Raw genomic sequence first — 22,282 nt, 5'->3', positions numbered from 1 at the left:
CTCTATTTAGCTCCCACTGTCAATTATCATGTAAGCTCCATTTCAATCACCTTTAACCCTTAAATATGATTAATATTTGAATGAACAAGAATAAAAGTACTACATTTAAGGATGCAGTCATAAGTACTCTCACTTCTTGAGTTCTAAGGTTTTCAAAGTGATGGCTATCCAGGAATAGGAGAAGTTTCCCTTTATTAAAAATAAGTAGTATTTAGGGGCCAGCCCGGTGGTGCGGGAGTTAGGTTTGCACATTCCACTTCAGCGGCCCGAGGTTCGCCGGTTCGGATCCCAGGTGTGGACACGGCATGGCTTGTCAAAACAAGCTGTGGCAGGCGTCCCACATATAAAGTAGAGGAAGTTGGGCATGGATGTTAGCTCAGGGCCAGTCTTCCCCAGCAAAAAGAGGAGGATTGGCAGCAGATGTTAACTCAGGGATAATCTTCCTCAAAAAAAAAAAAAGTAGTATTTAACTTCTAGTTCATTTGCAGTTCAGTATTTCCCCAAAAAAATCACTGAAATCTAAAAATAATTAAGATTACTAAAAAGAAAAAAAATCACTAGAATTGTGAAACACCAAAAAGAAGTCTTATCTTGAAAACAAAAAAACTTATATTGTGATTTTGGATTATTTTTTAACTTTGATTTCCCAAATCTCATTTACTTGGAAGTAATAAAAATGAGTTTAAAATAAAGGGATTATTTTGACATGTAACTACAGGGAAAAAAATTTATCTAAATTTGGGAAGCTAAAGAATGAGCAGTTATGTTAAAACTATTATTTATAAAACAGTTCACACGATCTCAGCATTCTCTTGAAAATCCATCAAGTTCTATAATGGCAGAAAGTTCCAATGTTTTCTAAGTTTTTAATGCTTTAGCAAATATAAACTTTTACCATACCTTTTGGAGGCTGCAGAAGCCTGGAATTTTCAAACAAATGCTTCTTTTTGATAGGCAAGATGACTGTGTCTTTCAGATCTGTAATGACATCATCTAAACCTGCTATATCACTCCATGTAACCTGGTAAAAGGTAAAATCAACATGAGTTTCACAAGTAATGTATACTCACTGAAATTAAAAAATCCCCCTCAACTGGCAAACATTAATCTGATAATTACACATAACAAAAGATTAAAATGTTGTATTAATGCGAGTAAAGACTTTTCACAGCAACAATGAGATTATTAAATTGTTATGAAACTGTAAAAAGGAATTTAATAGTCAACAACTTACTATTAAAAAAAAGTACTAGGGCCAGCACTCAAAATTCCACAGGGATTTAATAACTGAATTCACTCCATTTAAGAGGGAGAAATACTCTGCCAAGAAGACTGAGAACCAGCTCAGACAGATAATTCAGCACTGGCCGAGGGGGAAGAACTCATCAGGAGTGTGCCTAATTCATATACGATGCTGCCAAATACAACAGTCATGAATTTTTGAAATAAGGTCTATATCCATCAAACTGGATTTCTGAATTTTATTAATCAAAATTGTGTCAAAACTTATGTCTTAATAAACAGTAAATAGGAGATACTACATACTTCCAAAACAGACACAGCTTGTGTACTTTAAAGCCTTCTGACTCAAGTTAAAAAAATTTTTTTGGAAATAAACTAACCTAAAACGACCTAAAAAAAATCTTCGACAATCTAGCTCTAATCTGATAGAGCAAAAGGGGTGGAGGTGGGGCCATCAGAAGTAATATTTACAACAGATTTACTTTCTTTACCATCTAAAATAAAAAAGGTGAAAACCAACAGCCGAATCTGAAAAAAATCATCACACAGTTTCACTAGAGCTATGAAAAAAACTGGGTACAGCCTTAGTCAGACACAAATGTAGGCAGAAATATAGGTAAGAAAGTACCATTGTAAATTTATAAATCAAATTCAGAGGATTAATTCTGGGAGCACGTATGTCTCTGTGCACATAGATATTAAAAGACGTAGATTTTTATTTCCTAGATTTGGAGAAAAGGATATCATATTTCATTCTACTCACTTATTTATACCTATTGTTACAAAATTTATTTATATCTGCTGTTACAAAATATTCACATAGGACTTTAGAGTTTATAAATTACATTACTCTGATCCTCAAAATAATCCTTTGAACTAAGTAGAGGAGGTATTACACTGCCCCTGGATTATACAGGAGGGAACTAAAACTCAAAGAGGAAATAATCTGTCAAGGCCATGCATGGAAAAACTGCGATTCAGAATCTTGTGTTGTCTATCATATTTTATCAGTAAAATCTACATTTAAACTCCAAATCAAATATCCACATGACTTAAAACAGTACATTTTATATGCCACAAAGGTAAATATATAAAAGTATAAGATTAACTAAACAAACGTGTAAAAAGTTAACATAGCAAGCCTGAGACTATTATCCTTAGAAAGACCTGCTTGCAAGGCTGGCCTCTGGCTGCAGTATGGGAACTTCAATTTCGAGAGAGTTCACACTATTCCCTTATAAAAACAGCTCACTGTATCTAAACTGTGCAAACAATATGGTTTATGATGAATACCTGTTTTTCTTCTGGGAGTCTAGAATTTTGGTAGATGCTAGGAAGATGGAGTCTACATGACCAGTCCCAGTTAAAACCCTGGGCATTAAGTCTCTGAAGAGTTTCCCTGATGGATAGCATTTTACACGTGTTCTCACAACTCACTGTTGGAGCAATTAAGTGCATCCTGGGTGACTTCAGTGAGAGAAGACTCTAGGAAGCTTGTACATGATTTCCTCCAGACCTCATCTCATGTCCCTCTTTCCCTGCTGATTTTGCCTTGTATCCTTCTGCTGTAATAAATCATATTCCTGCGTATGACTACGCTGAATCCTGTGATTCTTCCTAGAGAATCATCACACTTGGTCACGGTCTTCGGGACCCGACACAAAATGACAGACAAAAAAAATCTTAAAAGATTAAAGATACATACATGCATGTTAAGAGGATCTACCAGATGAGCAGCAATACTCATTTCATATTCTGAAAGCTTCACATTTTTCACACCAATTTGCTTCATCAATTTTTCTGCCTAGAAAGAAGAAACAAGCAACCTCTTTTAGTTTGATATTTAGATACTAGGACTTCAAAACAGATATCTGTGAAGTCTAAAAAGCAATGGATATATAGAGTTATCCAGAGATATTCTAGGCTCCTTGAGCTTATCCTTCTCAATCGTAAGCCTTTCCTGGGTAAAGAAAAGATCTGAGGGTCTACTCCACAGAAACCAGGGCAATTTAAATCAGCTTTTGGGAAATAAGAAAATAGGGTACATGATTGTAGAGACATATATAAGGCCTTGAATTGCTCCAATAAGACTCTAGGGTCCAACCTGAGTCCTCTTGCCTAGTAGGACTACCATGACAGGTGCAGATAAAACTTCAAAATGAAAGACTGAGGAGTTAAGGATATTAAGAAATGGACAAATGGAGTTTCTTTCTTTAAATTAACAGAGTATCTGAAAACAGGTGCCAAACTTCCTTCAAATTACCCAGGTATCTAGAATGAATGTCCATATCTATCTAATTTCAAATTATTCTGAGATTGCTGTCCCTTTTAGTTAAAGTCAATTCCTGGGGCTAGGCAATGAGTGATAATAAAAATAATTCTGAATTAGAAGTACATTTCCATATACTTTAGAGCAGAGCAAAACTAGCCTTAAATCTATGAGTTCCAGCAATGCAACAAAGCTTTTGATTAAAATAATGATGATAATGATAAATAATCACTGAGTGTGCCAAATATTATGCCAAAATACTGTAAATGAATCAACTCATTGAATCTTCAGCGTGATCCTATGAGGGAGGTACAATTTTTCCCCATGACAGTAAGAGAAACTGAAGTTCACCTTGGATTACATAATTTGCCTTAGGTTAAAAGTTAGCAAATGGAAGAGGCAACATACGAATCCAGGCAGCCCAACTCTACAGCCCATACTCTCACCGGTACACAGATTACTTTGGTTTCCCCAATTATAAGATGGGAATTTGTGACCACTAATGAGTCTTTAAAAATCTATAGATAACATATTCAAATTTCAATTAAGTGAACATTTTTAGGAATGAAGGTGTTCTGGTAAATCATATTTACCTAAATTTTTGTTGTTACATTTTCCTAAAATACTTTTGATTATATGAGATCTTGCTGTTCATCAGGGGTACTGCTGCTCTGAAAGGAAATTTACATCACACAGCATTATGGATTAGTTAGAGGATTAGGAAAAATGTGTGTTGATCATATCCTAGCAATATAGCAGTTTTTCATATGTGCTATAAACCACATCATTTTTCCTATTTAGCTACCCTCCTCGTAAAATTACTGAATCAATGGATAAAGTAGCCTTTTCCACGTTCTTTTATCCCTTTCTTGTAAATAAGTTCTCTTTCACTGACTTTAAATCTTTTTATATGTCAGCTATGAAAGGTATCCTATTTTAGTATCTATAATAACATTAATTTACTCTTCTTTTTCATTATGCTTCTATACATGTGAAGTCATCCCACATGTGTTCTTTTTAGGCCATGATCTAAAACAATAGTTCTCAACCAGGGGTGATTTTGCTCCCCATGGGACATTTGGCAATGTCTGCAAATACTTCTGGTTGTCACAACTTGGGTAGTGGGGAGGCTGCTACTGGAATCTAGTCAGCAGAGATAGGGATGCTGCTAAACATTCTAGAAGGCACAGGATAACCTGTCCCCTACTGTCTCCACTCCCAAATTATCTAGCCCAAAATATCAACAGTCCTGAGCTGAGAAATCCTGCTTTATCCCCCACTAACTAGTCCCCCTTAAAATATCTAGGCCACAACTGCCTCTTGTTTTAAATAACAACAACCTTTTTTTATATCTGGGATTTCCTAAATAAAAATTATCAACTATGTTGTTTACGTTTATAGAGATAGAAAATGCTGTAGTCAAGTTTACCTAGAATCTTTTCCCCCACAACAGACATTGAACAATGTCTTCAGGTGGCATTAATAACACTGACAGAGGGGCTGGCCCGGTGGCACAATGGTTAAGTTTACACGTTCTGCTTCAGCAGCCTGGGGTTTGCTGGTTTGGATCCCAGGTACAGACCTATGCACCGCTTGTCAAGCCACGCTGTGGCAGGCGTCCCACATATAAAGTAGAGGAAGATGGGCACAGAGGTTAGCTCAGGGCCAGTCTTCCTCAGCAAAGGGAGGAGGATTGGCGGTGGATGTTAGCTCAGGGCTAATCTTCCTCAAAAATAAATAAATAAATAAAATGAAAAAAAATAACACTAACAGAAACGAAATGAACATTTATTGAGCACCTACCACATACCTGGCACTGTGCTGGCTACTTTATTGTCAACCCTCAAAACCATTCTGAGAGCTTGCTACAATTATTCTCATTTTTCAGATGAGGAACTCAAGGGTCAGAGAAATTAAAAGAACTGCCAAGATTACACAGCTAGAACTGGCATTACCAGAGCTCAAACCCTTATTTGCCTAATTTCAAAGCCCATGTTCTGTTGAAACACTAATATTCCTCATGTGGGAGAGCAGAATATGGTTAGCAAATAAATGAATGAAAAGAAAGCACTCTAAAACACATTATACCAAGACCAAACTGTCTTCCAGGAATAAGTTATCCAATTATCTAGCTTTGATACCTTTAATTCAGCCCCTATTGCTAAAATGTTTTATCTAGAAATACAAAATTATGATTGGACTACTCCAAAAATGGCTTATATTCATGCACTGCTTTATCATTTACAGCTTAATGACAATTATATTTTCTAGTCACCAACATTTGCTTGGTTTTTAACTTAAAGTGGGTTTCTTCAAGTAGTAGCTGTCTCTGTGGAAGGAAGAAGGGAGTCAGAAGTAGGAGGGAAACTTACTTTTTACCGTATAACTATCTTTTGAACTGTTTCATAATAGTTTTTATCCTTTCATGGTATTTCACTTTTTAGCCATGTGAGGTAGAAAATAGTAAACTAATGTTTACCTAGAATGGGGAAGGAGGAAATGGAGAAAAGGAGCAGCAGAAAAGAAACACTCATTTCATGCAGATTCTAAAAGATTCAAAAAATTGATTGTTCTTTTGGAAGAATAATTTTAGAAAAGTTAGACATGGAATTAACAAGTTAAGAGTGAAAATATGCAGAAGACCTAATTAAACTTAAGTCAAAAACCTTTTACTGAGGTCGTAGCTAAAGGACTCCAATTTAAGTGTACACAGATGAAATCACTGATTTAAAGCTTTTAAAAATGCATTTAAATAGGAAACAGCAAAGAATTTGAGTAATTATCTTTATATACTGGGTATAAGCCCTTATCACAAATTTACATTAAAATTCTAGAAAACATTGTTTTCTAGACATGCAGAGACGGTCATCTTCTCTTTTAGGGTTGGTGCACTTAAATTTCTTCTTTCCAATTTTACTGCACGTATTCTGAAAGTTACTAGGTAAGATGGCTTTCCACTACAGTGCTCTTCTACTACACTTGCGTAGAAAACACAATACTGCACTGACTTTTTCTCCTCGAGTTTCCCTCCGTTGTTGCTTTTCTTTCCTCATCAACCATTTCTCTTGGCCACTGAAGCAACACCAACTGCTTATTCCTTACTGATTTCCTATTTAAATTTCCTTATTTACTTCAACTTCTCATTCTTCTAAGATGAAGGTTCAGTGAACAATAGTTTTAAAACCCACTTGACTGATAATGCAGTTCACAATGCCTTCCTGGCATCAACAAACGTTAGCTCTGCCAAACGGTAACTGGCATTCTATGATGGCTGCTCTTAAAAATACCTGGCAGGTGAGAGTTCCAATTATTTTTAAGGTTTCAGTGTATCATCTCTTCACAAAATATTTCAGCTATGACTTCTCTCAAAATAACTGAAAAGAAGTTTTGAAGACCACAGCATAATGATAGGACTAAAAATAGGAAGACATTAAGTTAAACAACTAAGGCCACAGTATATGACCTTCACATATATGAAGAATTCTCAGTAGTAAATCTTTTCTGGTCTTTGACAACTAAACTACAATCTCAGGAATATTATATAGCTTAATTAAGATGCTAAACAAAATACTGTATTCATAAATGCCCAGAACAGGTCAAGCACTGTTATTCATCCCATACTTGAAAGCTCTTAAGAGTAAACCTAGATATTCCCTGTTTTTCTACATCCCAGTTAAGCCAACCCACCCTTTCATCACAGATATACCTATCAAAACTCCTCTATTACATCTAAAATACAATCCAAGCATCACCATGTGCCTAGAAAATCCCTGTCCCTGTGTAACACTCTGCTGAAACCATCCTCTCTCTCATTATTTATTATCCCACATTTCACCAGGCCGGTGAAACTGAACACTTGAGCAGACATCACAGAGGAGCATATCAGCATCGAAAATAGACATATAGAAATGCTTCAGATAGAGCGGGAGGGAGAACTAAGACTAAAACGAAATGAAGAAAATCTCCGAAAACTATCCAATTCAATGAGGACATGCAACACAAGAATTATAGGTATTCAAGGAGAACAGAAGAATGGAGCAGAAAGCTTGTTCAAAGAAATAACAGCAGAGAACTTCCCAAACCTAGGGAAAGAAGGGGAAATCTATCTGTGTGGAAGAGGCTTCCAGATCTGCTAGATATGTCAACATAAAAAGACCTACTGCAAGGCATATAATAGTAAAACTGGCAAAAATGAATGACAAAGAAAGAATACTAAGGGCAGCAAGGCAGAAGAAAATAACCTACAAAGGAACCCCTATCAGGCTTTCAGTGTAAGGGTTCTCAGCAGAAACCTTACAAGCTAGGAGAGAATGGAATGACATATTCAAATCTTTAAAAGACAAAAATCTTCAGCCAAGAATACTCTATCCAGCAAAAATATCCCTCAGATATGAGGGAGAAATAAAAACTTCCCCAGACAAGCATAAGCTAAGGGAGTTCAGAGCCACGAGACCCTCTTACTCCTCCCAAGACATCCTCAAGAAGACCCTCATACCTGAAAAAAGAAAAAGGGACAGAGGGGTCACAAAACACAGAGTAAGGAGATAAACAGGTAAACAGAATCAGTATAGGAAATAAATACTCACGTATAGCATTAAGCTAAAGGGAAGGAAAACAGCAAAAACAAAGATAATCCTGTCATTTTAACCACAAATTCAAAACACAAGATGGAATCAGATGTGAGAAAAACAAATTAGGAGGGGAAGAGGAAAGGGACTGAATTGGTTTAGACTAAGGAAATAAGAGGCCATCAGAAAATGGACTGTCTTATCCACGAGATTCTGAATACAAATCTCAGGGTAACCACTAAACAAAAAAGCAGAACAGAGACACAAATAATAAATAAGGAGAAAACAAAGAAACACATCATAAAAAACTACATAATTCAATGGCTAGACCAAAACAAACAGGACGAGAAACAAAGGAAATGCAGGAAAACTGGAAAATGAGTGATAAAATGACAGCATTAAGCTCTCATACATCAATAATCACCCTAAGCATAAATGGATTGAATTCTCCAATAAAAAGACACAGTGGTGAGACGGATTAAAGAACCAGACCCAACAATATGCTGCCTCCAGGAAACACAGCTCAGCTCCAATGACAAACACAGGCTCAGAGTGAAGGGATGGAAGACGATACTCCAAGCTAACGGCAAACAAAAGAAAGCAGGTGTCACAATACTTATATCAGACAAAGTAGACTTCAAGATAAGAAAGTTAAAAGAGAGACAAAGAGGGGCAGTATGTAATGATCAAAAGGACATTCCATCAAGAAGAAATAATACTTATGAATATCTATGCACCCAACACAGCAGCAGCAAAGTTCATAAAGCAACTAATAACAAAACTAAAAGAAGATATTAATAATAACACAATAATAGTAGGGGACCTCAACAGTCCACTCACATCAATGGATAGCTCATCCAGGCAGAAAATCAACAAGGAAACAGTGGAATTAAATGAAAAGCTAAACCAGTTAGACTTAAGAGACATATATAGAACACTCCATCCAAAAACAGCAGAATATACATTCTTCTCAAGTGCACACGGAACATTCTCAAGGATAGACCATATGTTGGGAAACAAGGCAAGCCTCAATGAATTTAAGAAGACTGAAATAATAACAAGCATCTTTTTCAATCACAATACTATGAAGCTAGAAATTAATTACAAGAAAAAAGCTGAGAAAGGGACTAAGATGCGGAGGTTAAACAACATGCTATTGAACAAGCTAGGGATCACTGAAGAAATTAAAGGAGAAATCAAAAAGTATCTGGAGACAAATGAAAATATACCATACCAACTCATATGGGATACAGCAAAAGCTGTGTTAAGAGGGAAATTCATCGCAATACAGGCATACCTTAAACAACAAAAATCCCAAATGAACAATCTCAAATTACACCTAACTGAATAAGAAAAAGAACAAACAAAGCCCAAAGTCAGCAGGAGAGAAATAATAAAAATCAGAGCAGAAATAAATGCTGTTGAAACAAAAGAGGCAGTAGAAAGGGTCAATGAAACAGACCCAGTTCTTTGAGAAGATAAATAAAATTGACAAACCCCTGGCCTGACTGACAAAAAAAGAGAGACAGCTCAGATAAAGAAAATTAGAAATGAAAGAGGAGAAATAACGATAGACATCACAGAAATATAATGCATTATAAGAGAATACTAGGAAAAACCAAATGCCAATAAAATGGATATTCTAGAGGAAACAGATAAATTCTTAGACTCTTACAATCTCCGAAAGCTGAATCAAGAAGAAACAAATAATCTCAACAGATCAATCACAAGGAAAGAGATTGAAACAGTAATCAAAAGCATCCCAAAGAATAAAATCCCAGGACTAGATGGCTTCCAAGGGGAATTCCACTAAACTTTTAGAGAGGATTTAATATCTATCCCTCTCAAACTATTTCAAAAAATTAGGGACGATGGAACGCTTCCTAATACATTCTATAAAGCCAATATCACTGATACCAAAGCCTGACAAGGACAACACAAAAAGGGAAAACTACAGGCCAGTATCACTGATGAACAAAGATACAAAAATCCTCAACAAAATATTGGCAACCTGAGTATAGCAATACATCAAAAAGATCATACATCATGATCAAGTGGGATTTATACCAGGGAGACAGGGATGGTTCAACATCTGCAAATCAATCAATGTGATACACCACATTAACAAAATGAGGAATAAAAACCACGATCATCGCAATAGATGCAGAAAAAGCATTTGACAAGATCCAACAGCCATTTATGATAAAAACTCAACAAAACGGGGATAAAAGGAAATTACCTCAACATAATAAAGGCCATATACGACAAACCTGCAGCCAACATCATACTCAATGGGGAAAAACTGAATGCCATCCCCCTGAGAACAGGAACGAGACAAGGATACCCACTATCACCACTCTTATTCAACATAGTACTGGAGGTTTTGGCCAGAGCAATTAGGCAAGAGAAAGGAATAAAAGGAATCCAAGTAACGAGTGAAGAAGTGGAACTCTCGCTGTTTGCAGACGACATGATCTTATATATAGAAAACCCCAAAGAATCCATCGGAAAACTAATAGAAATAACTAACAACTACAGTAAAGTTGCAGAGTACAAAATCAACTTACAAAAATCAGTTGCTTTTCTATACTCTAATGACGAACCTACAGAAAGAGAACTCAAGAATAAAATTCCATTTACAATTGCAACTAAAAGAATAAAGTACCTAGGAATAAATTTCACCAAGGAGGTGAAGGACTTATACAATGAATACTGTAAGACATTACTGAAAGAAATTGACAATGACATAGAGAGATGGAAAGAGATTCCACGCACATGGATTGGAAGAAGAAACACAGCTAAAATGTCTGTATTACCAAAGCAATCTACAGATTCAATGAATGCAATCCCAATCAGAATCCCAATGACATTCTTCAAGGAAATACAACAAACAATCCTAAAATTCATATGGGCAACCAAAGACCCCGAATTGTTAAGGCAATCCTGAGAAAAAAGAACAAAGCTTGGAGGTATCACAATCCCTGACTTCAAAAGGTACTACAAAGCCATAGTGATCAAAACGGCATGGTACTGGTACAAAAACAGGCACACAGATCAATGGAACAGAACTGAAAGCCCAGAAATAAAACTGTACATCTACGGACAGCTAATCTTCCACAAAGGTGCCAGGAACACACAATGGAGAAAAGACCATCTCTTCAATAAACGGTGTTGGGAAAACTGGACAGCCATGCAAAAGAATGAAGGTAGACCATTATCTCACACATACACAAAAATAAACTCAAAATGGATCAAAGACTTGAAGATAAGTCCTGAAACCATAAAACTCATGGAAGATAATATAGGTAGTACACTCTTTGACATCAAACTAAAAAGGATCTTTTCAAATACCATGTCTTCTCAGATAAGGGAAACGAAAGACAAAATAAACAAGTGGGAGTTCATCAGACTGAAGAGCTTCTGCAAGGCAAAAGAAACCAGAACCAAAACAAAGAGACAACCCACCAACTGGGAGAAAATATTTGCAAATCATTTATGTGACATGGGGTTAATCTCCATAATATATATGGAACTCACACAACTGAACAATAAAAAACCAAACAGCCCGATCAAAAAACGGGCAGAGGATATGAACATTTTTCCAAAGAAGATATACAGATGGCCAATAAACATATGAAAAGATGTTCAACATCACTAAGCATCAGGGAAAAGCAAATCAAAATTACACTAAGATACCACCTTACCCCTGTTAAAAAAATGTTGGAGAGGGCGTAGAGAAAAGGGAACCCTCACCCACTGCTGGTGGGAATGCAAACTAGTGCAGCCACTACGGAAAACAGTATGGAGATTCCTCAAAAGACTAAAAATAGAACTACCATATGACCCAGCTATCCCACTAATGAGTGTCTACCCAAACAACTTGAAATCAACAATCCAAAGTAACATATGGAGCCCTGTGTTCATTGCAGCACTATACACAATAGCCAAGACATGGAAACAATCCAAGTGCCCATTTACTGATGAGTGGATAAAGAAGATGTGGTATATATATACAATGGAATACTACTCAGCCATAAAAAAAGACAAAACCATCCCATTTGCAACAACATGGATGGACCTGGAGGGAATTAGCCAGGCTGAGAAAGACAAACACCAGGTGATTTCACTCCTATGTGGAATATAAACACACACATGGACAAAGAAAACAGCTCAGTGGTTACCAGGGGGAGTGGGGTGGGCACAGAGGGTGAAGAGGAGCACTTATATGGTGACAATCAAGAAATAATGTACAACTGAAATTTCACAATGATGTAAACTTTTATGAACTCAAAAAACCCCCCAGAAATGATATATATGTGACATGATAATGGTGTTAGCTAATAGTACTGCAGTAATCACACTACAATATGTTAAGTGTATCAAACTAACACATTGTACACGTTAAACTTATAGAATGTTATACATCAATTATATCTCAATTTATAAAAAAGATAATGGTAATGGTTGCACAACACTGTAAATGTAATTAATGCCACTGAATTGTACACTTGAAATGTTTAAAATGGCAAATTTTATGTTATATATATGCTACCACAATAAAAAAAAATTTTTAAAGGACAAAAAAAGGTTAAAAGAAGTGACAACAACAGGCTCCTTTGACTTGCTCCCAATCATAAATGAAATGCTTTCAATTTTTTACCATGAAGTATGTTTCCTGTAATAAAATCATTTTACTAGGTTAAAGACATTATCTTCTATTCCTATTTTACTAAGAGCTCTTCTAAAAACCAAGAATGAATGTTTAATTTTAACAAAAGCTTTTTCCGCATTTATTGAGATAATCATAGTTTTGTCCTTTAATCTGTCAATACAGAACATTATATTTATTTTTTACCCGCAAATGAAGCCAGTCTTTAATTCGCGGGATAAATCCAACTGGTCATATCTTATTTTTTTAATACGCTGCTGAATTCAGCTTGCTAATATTTTGTTTAAGATTTTACATTCATTTACACATGAGATAAATTACAGCCCATTACAAATTTTGGAATTGTTGTTATGCTACCCTCATAAAATGGTTTGGTGAGTGTTACCTCTTTTTCTACACTCTGACTTAATGTTGCTAGAATTTGCCAGTAAAATTCCATGGGCCTAAAATTTTCTTTATGGAAGTATATTTCCAATATTAATTTATTTCATAGTATGGGACTAATTATGCATGTATTCTAATTCTTAGATCAGCTACACTAATTCATATTTTTCTAAGAGTTTGTCCATATCATCTAGGTTTTCAAATTTATTGACATAATTATTGTCCTTACTTTTTTTTTTTTTTTAAAGATTTTTCTTTTATTTTTTCCTTTTTCTCCCCAAAGCCCCCCGGTACATAGTTGTGTATTCTTCGTTGTGGGTTCTTCTAGTTGTGGCTTGTGGGATGCTGCCTCAGCGTGGTCTGATGAGCAGTGTCATGTCCGCGCCCAGGATTCGAACTAACGAAACACTGGGCCGCCTGCAGTGGAGCGCGCGAACGTAACCACTTGGCCACGGGGCCAGCCCTAACTGTCCTTACTTTTAACGTCTCATTTATCTTTCCTGGTAATATTTATTGGCAGCTTCATTTTTTTCTTGATTGGTTTTACAAAAGTGTCAATTTTCTTAGCTTTTTCAAATACCCAACTTTTAGTTTTACTGATTTTCTCTATTGTGTATTCATTTCCTATATTTCTCTTCTCTATTGTACATTGTTTTCTATGAATTTATCTTATCTTTATTATGTTCATTCTTTCATTATCTATGGGTTTATTGTTAAAAATCTTTCATCCAGCTTAAATTGGATACTTATTTTACTAAATTTCTACCTTCTTTTCTAATGTAGACTTAAGACTATCAATTTCTCTCGAAATACTACCTAATATTTTAGCTTTAACTCAATTACAAATATTTTCTAATTTCCATTGTGTTTTCTTTTACCTAGGAGTTATTTAGAAACGTTTCCTATTTTCCAAACTTACTGGATGTTTCTAATGATCCCCTCTGTACTGCACTATAGCCAGGGAAGGTAATAAATATGCTGCCAGTACTGTGAAACTTGAGATTTGCTTTATATCTAGCATTTGATTCAATTTCACAAATCTTACATGTGTGCTTGAGATATGTACTCTGCATTTGTTTTGGGTACAATATACTATACAAGGCCACTAGATAAAGCTTGTTATTTGTTTAAATCTTCCACATCCTTACTGATTTTTAAAAAATGTTTCATCTACCAATTATTGAAAGAAACGTTAAAAATCTCCCACCATCATGATGGATATGTTATTTCTCCCTGTAGTTCTATCAATTTTTTGCTTTATATATTTTTGAGGCTACATTAATAGATGCACATAAATACAGAAATGTTGTATTTCCTGGTGAATTGAATCTTTAATCATTCTGTAATGAACCTCATTTCCTCTAATAATATTGTTGCCTTAAAGTTTACTTTTGTTCAACCAGCTTTCTCTTTGTATTTGTACTGTATATGCATTTATCATCCTTTTATTTTCAAACTTTCTGTTATCTACACTTTATATGCGTCACTTCAACTAGTATATGGCTTAAATTTCTCTTTTTAAACCATTCATATAGCTTTGTCTTTAGCTGAATTACTTACACAGGGCGTACTCTTTTGGGGTCAAAGATTTATGGGAGTACAGTCTGAAACTTTCTACCTTGGATTGGTCCTGTGCTTTGTATCCTAAGCTCTTTTGGGTCTTTAGGTTCAGCAAATTCTCCCAATGTGAAAGCTGGCCATCAAGCTCATCTTTCTGAATATTTGCTGTAAGTTTTTAATCTGAATTTCTTACTCGCTCATGAATGCCTTTAAGAAGATTTGAAAAAATATTTTATCTAGATTGTTTAGTTGTTTTCAGCAGGAAGGTCAGTCCGGGTAACTAATTACCCATACTGACCTATACATTCTCCACTGGCTTCACATCATCTTCCCAGTCGCTAAATGAAGGCTTACTCTTCAGCCTACTATTTATGATGTTTTGTAAGATCTCCTTTACAGACCTCATTACTGTCAACACAGTCCATCTATCAAGTGACAATTACATAAGAAGCTCTCAGTAAATATCTGAATGTATATATCTTGATGGTTGTAAGAGGAAAGTGGAGGAGTGGTTTGGAGACAACTCCACAAATGATACATATCTACACGGGAATAACCCTGGGGCAGCCCAGTGAGACTCACTACTCTAATGAGTCCAACTACTTATGAGCATCTGATGAAGAACCTCTAAAGACTGACTTTTTTTCTGAGATTTAGATTCACAATTTCAACTGCTGGTTGAACATTTGCCTCTAGATTCCTACCATCAACACAAACTCAATATGCCCAAATCAAATGTCATCTTTTCCATAACCCTGCTCTATCTACCAGTTCCTAAACCTCTATAACAGACACTATGAGTCTTTGAGGACTCCAGACAAATTTTGGATTCATTCGTAAGACGTCCTTTTTCTTTTCCCATCTCATCACACAGTCCTTCCAGTATTCATTCTTATTAGTCTATTTCCCCCTTTCCACTCCTTTTGTCAAAGGACTTATTCTAGGTCTTTGCCAGGACTATAGCAGTCGATAATCAAGGGATCTTGCTTTCAGTCTAACTGACTGCAATTCCTGCTATATATTACTGTAGGGAAATTATCCTTAAAACATTGCTTTGCACAGCACCCACCTACTTAAAAATCTTTAATGGTTTACCACTCCCTATACAGAAGACGTCAACTGGCCAATAGCATATTTCAATAGTTGGCCAGGGAAGCAAGGAAGGAAAAGAGGCAGAAAAACAGAGAAGCTATAGCCCTGGGGCCAAGCAAAAAGCATGCCTCCTTCTCAGTTGATGATGGACTTCTCAAATGCTGAGCATTTCTTATCAGCCTCTATCCACTGACCAAAACATTAAAAGGACTGAGTAAGGAAAAAAGTAGAGCTCTGTTCTTTAACTTTATACTCTGGGTCCATTTAGTCCTTTACCTCCCCTCCTTCCAGGTTCTCCTAGTTAGTTGCATAAACTCTCTATCCCAACATGACTAGTCTATTTACGGTTCCTTTAACAGGTCTTATTATTCCTACACCCACCATGACTCTGTTTATGATTTTCTTTCTACTTAAAATTGTCCTTGCCTATTCTAGAGGCCAAGCTTTTTCATGAAGCCATCCTCAACTGCCTCAATTATTAGTGAATGTTTCCCCTAAATGCCATAGTTTCTATCTATACAACTCATTAGGCAATTAGGATATGGTACTTACTATTATAATTTATATTATCACGGACAAGTCTTTTCTCCCTACCATGGGCACTATGAGGACAGACAGGGTGCCTAATACTTCATAGACCTGATATTTAGAACAATACAATACACAGAGTTTTCAGTAAAAGGTTAATGATAACAATCCATTAAAACATTACTTAAATATCTATATTTGGCTTTCTCCATGTCTTCTGTATGTGTGTTCTAGGGGCTCGTAAATGCCAAGAAAATAAATGACAAAAATTCCCTGTTTAAAAGTCATATCTCTGCTTTTAAAAATTCTGAAAATCTTACTTATCAATATTTTGACCTCAGACTGACTCTCATGATTCAGGTGGGGGGGAAAGCTGCACTTCGGGGGACACACGGATATACTCTAATTTTTTAAAAACCAAACCAGTCATAATTCCTGAGAGTAAACTGATTTGATATTATGAATTGATTGATATGATGACATAATTTAGACCTTGAGTCAACTATTTTACAATCAAAATCAAAGAACAAACTCACAATTCCAAATTGCTTTTCAATATATATACAGAAAGCAGTATTTATGAAACTGTGGTTTTCACTGATTTAAGAGCTATGCATAACACTGTAAAACAGTCACTTATTTATATCCCAATTTCCCAAACTAGCCTACAGCATTCTGAAAGAACAAAATTTATTCATCTTTCATCCTTAGCACCAAGCATTTGCTAGGAGCTCAATAAATGTTTACTAAATGCATCAATGTCACAACTCACAGAAGAAATCCAAAATTCCATGAATATGAACATCTTGTCCTCAAACAGCAAGAAAAATCTGAAGGATTCCTATAAGGCTTATATTTTTTTGAGAAAGAATAAAAACCAAAAAAAATACATCATCCTAATAAGGAAATGATCACAAAGGGAAGTAGCTGAAAAAATAAAAACTAAAACTTATATTAATAATAACATCTTTTAGCAATTCTTTAATTAGAAATTAGTGTAGTTTGCAAGTCTAAAACTGACAGATTGTCAGTATTATCCACATTTCAAATGTCATACAAAGCAAAATACCTTTACTGAAGACACATTTTTTGGTTTACAGTCTCTCGAAAAACTTTACCTAGATTCCTTCATTTATAAGCTGACAAAAATATTCTAATGAGGATGTTTACAAAAAAATACTGTAATATTTTTATTCTTCATTTTTTCTTCTGATAAGTTGCTTACATAGTCAAAAAGGATTTGAGAAACAAATACTCTTTTAGGAATAATGAAATATGACAAAAATACATCTTCATGTGGGTCTTATAGAACTTCTCACTAATTTATAATTCTACTATATCCTTAGTTTTATAGAAAAATATTTGCTGGCTACAAGAAAAATGATCCTCAAATATTTTAACCATACCTGTTTCTGAGCTTCTACTTTTTGCTTTCTGGTTGGATCAATTGCATCTACCATCCATTTGATTGTAAAGTATGTTACTGCACCAAATAGTGTCAAACGAAAAATCAAACCAACAACTTCATTCCGACTCAAGGGACGAGAAAAGGCTTCAGCATGTACCATGTTGATTGTTAACCTTAAAAAACAAACAGAAATGTCACAAGGTAATAACTAGATTCATTAAAACTGAGAGATTGATAATTAGCTTAAACTAAGCACGAAAAACTAACTTCTAGTCAAATTCAACATGACCTACCTTAAAAAAGTGCTTTAGTCTAAGGAGAAATAGATTTTTAAATGTTAAATAAACAAACACATTTTAAGCTCCCCTTGGAAACTGAAGAAACAAATCAGAAACCGTTTATTTATGGGAATTCTTAATGAACTTTTCTAAAAGCTCATATAATTTAAGTAGAGAATAATTCTATTTGAAAAACGCAGTATACACCTTAAGGTATTTACTCATTTAAACAGCTTTTAAGTAACTATTTCAGAGAATCTAGAAAAACAATGACAATAACACCAATCCAATGGAAGAAAGGTAGCCCAACAATGAAATACTTTACTAATGTGATGGTAAGAATTTCTTCTATTAAGTGTAATGTATACCAGGCAATTTTTGAGTGAAATTCAAACTGTGAACTGACTTGCTTTTTCCTCATACTTACTTTTAAAGGTTTTCAAGGCCTGTTTAAATTTTAACATAACATTTTCCCAATTAACAAGTAACATTAAAATTTTTTTACAACATCCTATTGTTTCCAACCCAGCTAAATATGAAGCAATAGAATCTTCAAAAATTTTTGAACCACAATACAGTACTCACCCAAGATAAAGAAGAAAAAAAGGAGGGAAAGTGCCTATTTTAGATATATCTGTGAGCAGCTACACTGATCACAGCTACGCTTGCAGGAGGCATGCAGACCCCTGTCAAAGACAATAACTACCCAGAAGAATAAGCTTGTGAGAGATGATGTGCTTATCACATTTTGGGAGACAGGATCTCAGCTTCAAATAATGCCATTATACTCTCAGCACAGAACTGTGCTGAGTGCTACGCAATATGAAGAAAAGAGAGTATCTATGTTGCACTCATGTGAAAAGAAATAAATCAGAATTGGTACAGATAGCTCTGTAACAGGTAAAAATCAGGTTCTGCATATTAACATCCCTGGTCCTTCCAGCTCTAAAATCGTTTCTCTTCTCACTACTACTACTCAGAGATCCTCTTCAATTTCCTCTCACTGGAATAGCTCCAACAATTTTTAAATTCCTCTTAGATATCTCCCCTCCACTCAAGAGTATATACTCCTCCCTAACAAAAAGACCCCAAAGCTTTCCCTTTATTTACAGAATTTCCAAGCAATGACTATCCCAATCTAGCCCCAAAGAGTAACTTCTAAGCATTTTACTTCTCACAACTTCTCAATAGGAACTCTCAATAGCTGGAGTCACTGGCATCTGAAAATGCCATGTGTATTTCCCCTCCAGCAAAGTTGTGTGGTACCCTGGATGGGCCATTTCTCCCCATTCATCTAGGATTAATCAAATTCTACCCAAACTTCAAAAACCAACTTTACCTGCTCCATGAAGGCTTTAAATCATACAAATCCTCTATATTATTCATTTGGCCCTATTATTGAACTTATGTGATATGAATTCTACTCAACTAGAGTTTAAATCCTTATAAACAGAATTTATATCTTACCCATCTTTATAACTGTCATACAAAAGACAGGCTATTCAATAATGAGGTGTTCAACAGATAAACTGCAACTGCAGAAAACCTTCCATTCAATCATTCCAGCAGAACTGATGGCAGACTTCTGAATGACTTCCAAAAGAAAAGTCAAGGGTTCCACACTTCTCCACTGCTAGGGGCCATTCACTTCACAACAGTACATTATTTAACTTAAACTTAACAATTAAATAATAGTAAGCCTTCACTTCATTTCAGAAACTTTGGCCTAGGGACATTAAGTGATCGAATTCATACAAAAAAGCACTTGCTGAACATGTGCATATAATGTCTATCATATACTAAGCAAACAATAATGGCTAAGATACAATTACTTTAGTCAAGGAATGCACAGTTTGGTTATTATACTAATTATATTTTTAACATATAGGGAGAAGCCACCTAATTAAAATCTCTCCTCATGCAACAAAGCAAGGTGTGCTTTCTTCCATCAGCGTGAATTCCTAAAGATGGGTTAACAATATTGGAACCTCTTATAGGAAGTTAAAAATTGACTTTAGCCTTTATTCCAACAGAGCGAATTTGGAAATGCAGTTGGGATATGTGGTATTATCATGTGGTATCTATTATTCATAGATGAAAATAAACCAATAAGCAAAATAAGGGTCTTATTTAGTCTGTGAAAACTAGTGATATTCGAATAAAACGTTTTCATTGATTGAAAGTTTGAGTTAGTAGTGATAAAACTGCCATCTACTGGATGCTCACTGAACTACCTGAACAACTAGGGCTGATAACTATCTGTACATCCCAGTAAACAAGACAATAATTTTTAAGCCTATAAAAATACCAAGACACAAAACCTCTGTTGACTATATATTTTTCTATACTTAAATTATTAACCGTAATACAGTACTCCAGACCTGTCGCCACTTCTAAAACAGTAGTCCATCTTTTAAATTGACTTCAAAATCCTGAAATGAAACTGAAACTTCTACTTGTAGGTTGTAATTGTATATACTTTATTGTACACTCATCTGTCATTCATTTGACATTGATACACCCACCATGTAAGGCCGTTAGAGTAACAATACCATTAGAGCAGAATATGCAATAAAGGCTGCATGTGCATACAATAGTAGGGAACGTATTTTAATTCTGCATAAACATTAGGATCAACAAAATAAATATACATATGTACATAAACATAGATGGTGCTACGTACAAATAAGAAATATCGCGAAACACTGTAATTCAGCGTTATCTGTCAGGCAAACATGATACCAGCTAGTTTCATTTTAAAGAGATGTCCATTTCAGGGTAGAAAACTTTGAACTCGTACTACTCAATGAGCAATTTACTGACAGGTTAAGCGCAGAGAGTACAGTGTTCATATATAGTATTTCTCTCTTAATTCACTGCAATGTTTTGCAAAGTTTTTCTCAATCCCAAAGTCCCAGTTTCGCAGACATTAAGGCCCTATGAACACAGCCTATAACAGGCCTCCCAACCTTCACATAAAGGACAGGTTATTATTAACATCACTATCCTTGCGAAAGCGTGCCCAGGCCTGAAGAACAAGCTCAGCTTTTGCACTAAGCGGTAGCAGGGCCTGTGCGACAGTCAGACCCGGTTCAATACAGACCCCTTCGCCTAGGACCCTGGTTCTGGGGTCGCCTGGGGCGACCACAAACCCCCGCAGTGACCTGGCTGCCTCTACAGATTCCCTCGGAAACGGCATAACTCATGAAGGCAGAGCCAACGGTGACCGAAGGGACTAGGCCGGGCCGGGCCGGAAGCCAAGGCGAGGCCCGGGACGCCCTTGGAGATTAATCCGCTGTATAGCAAGGGCTGCGGGAAGCTGAGGGGCAGCACGGAGGCAGAGCGTGGGAGGAAAGAGAGGTGACCTTTCCTGCTCAGCTTTCCAAATCCGAGCTGGTCCCTAAAGAAGCTCAGCGGGACCCGACAACCATGCCACAGGGACCAGCAAGAACTTGCAACTCACCTGGGAGCAGAAAGAGCGGCAGCAGGAGCTCCTAGCCAGCCTCACACAGGAAGCAAACGCTGCCTGGGGAGATCGCTTCCGGAGGAGCCGCGGCCCGCCCCCTCGCAGCCAGCGTGCGCGGCCCGCGGCCGTGGGCGCGCAGAGGGCGCATTTCCGGGTCTTAGGACAGATTCGGGGAGTGGGCGGGAGCGAGGCTGCGCGCCGGATGCTTCACCTGCTGTGTGCCGGACTGAGGCTTTCCGCGAAGCCGCTGTTTGCCCGCAGCTTTCGCCAGGGCTCTGAGTTTAGCTACTGAATCTCGGAGATGGAAATAGGGCAGGCCTCTCTCTATAAAGTACCTGCCGTGCTTGCGGGCTCCGGGTGCAACACTGACAAGTCGGGGAGCCTTTTTGAGAGCGCAAAGAAATGCTCTGTGTCCCCCGCAAAGACGTTCTCTCTTGACTCTTTGCTTGATCTCTACTCCCGCCTCTCACCCACTCAGGCTCCCGGTGCGAACCCGCACGCTGCTGTTCTGTCTGTCCTTTAGCCAAAGCGCTGACGCGCATGGGCACCCCCCACCCTTCACCATCTGCCTTTCAGTTTCTGGGGTGAGCTTACCCTCCTCCCCCATCTCTGCGCTGACAAACACCTGGGGGTGGCGCCTGAAAATCCTTAAGCGAAACGACTCTGCAGCCCACCCAGGCAGGCCCGGTAGTCAGGACGGAATAGGACATCTGGTAACAGGTTTTGCATTTCGGTGACTTCCCTTTTTCTTTTACCTCTTCCCCTTTCCAGAATGAGAGACGTGACACAAGAAGTCCCAAGGGGCCACACTTGAAAGC

General features: G+C 36.7%; 1 protein-coding gene across 1 annotated transcript in view; it reads right to left on the bottom strand.

Moving 5' to 3' along the window:
* Positions 1-21,985, bottom strand: part of ATAD1 (ATPase family AAA domain containing 1) — a 52,708-nt gene extending 30,723 nt beyond the window's left edge. The window contains exons 1-4 of the mRNA XM_070611222.1: positions 21,462-21,985; positions 17,719-17,893; positions 2,948-3,046; positions 901-1,021 (exon numbers count right to left, since the gene is read on the bottom strand). Of these exons, the coding sequence (XP_070467323.1) occupies positions 901-1,021; positions 2,948-3,046; positions 17,719-17,880 (382 nt within the window). The 5' untranslated portion in view covers positions 17,881-17,893; positions 21,462-21,985. The remainder of the gene's footprint in view (positions 1-900; positions 1,022-2,947; positions 3,047-17,718; positions 17,894-21,461) is intronic.
* Positions 21,986-22,282: the final 297 nt, after the last annotated feature.

The sequence above is a fragment of the Equus przewalskii genome, chromosome 1, assembly GCF_037783145.1.
Source record: "Equus przewalskii isolate Varuska chromosome 1, EquPr2, whole genome shotgun sequence".
Lineage (NCBI taxonomy): Eukaryota > Metazoa > Chordata > Mammalia > Perissodactyla > Equidae > Equus > Equus przewalskii.
The sequence above is the reverse complement of the archived record's forward strand: the minus strand, read 5'-3'. Positions and strand labels throughout refer to the sequence as shown.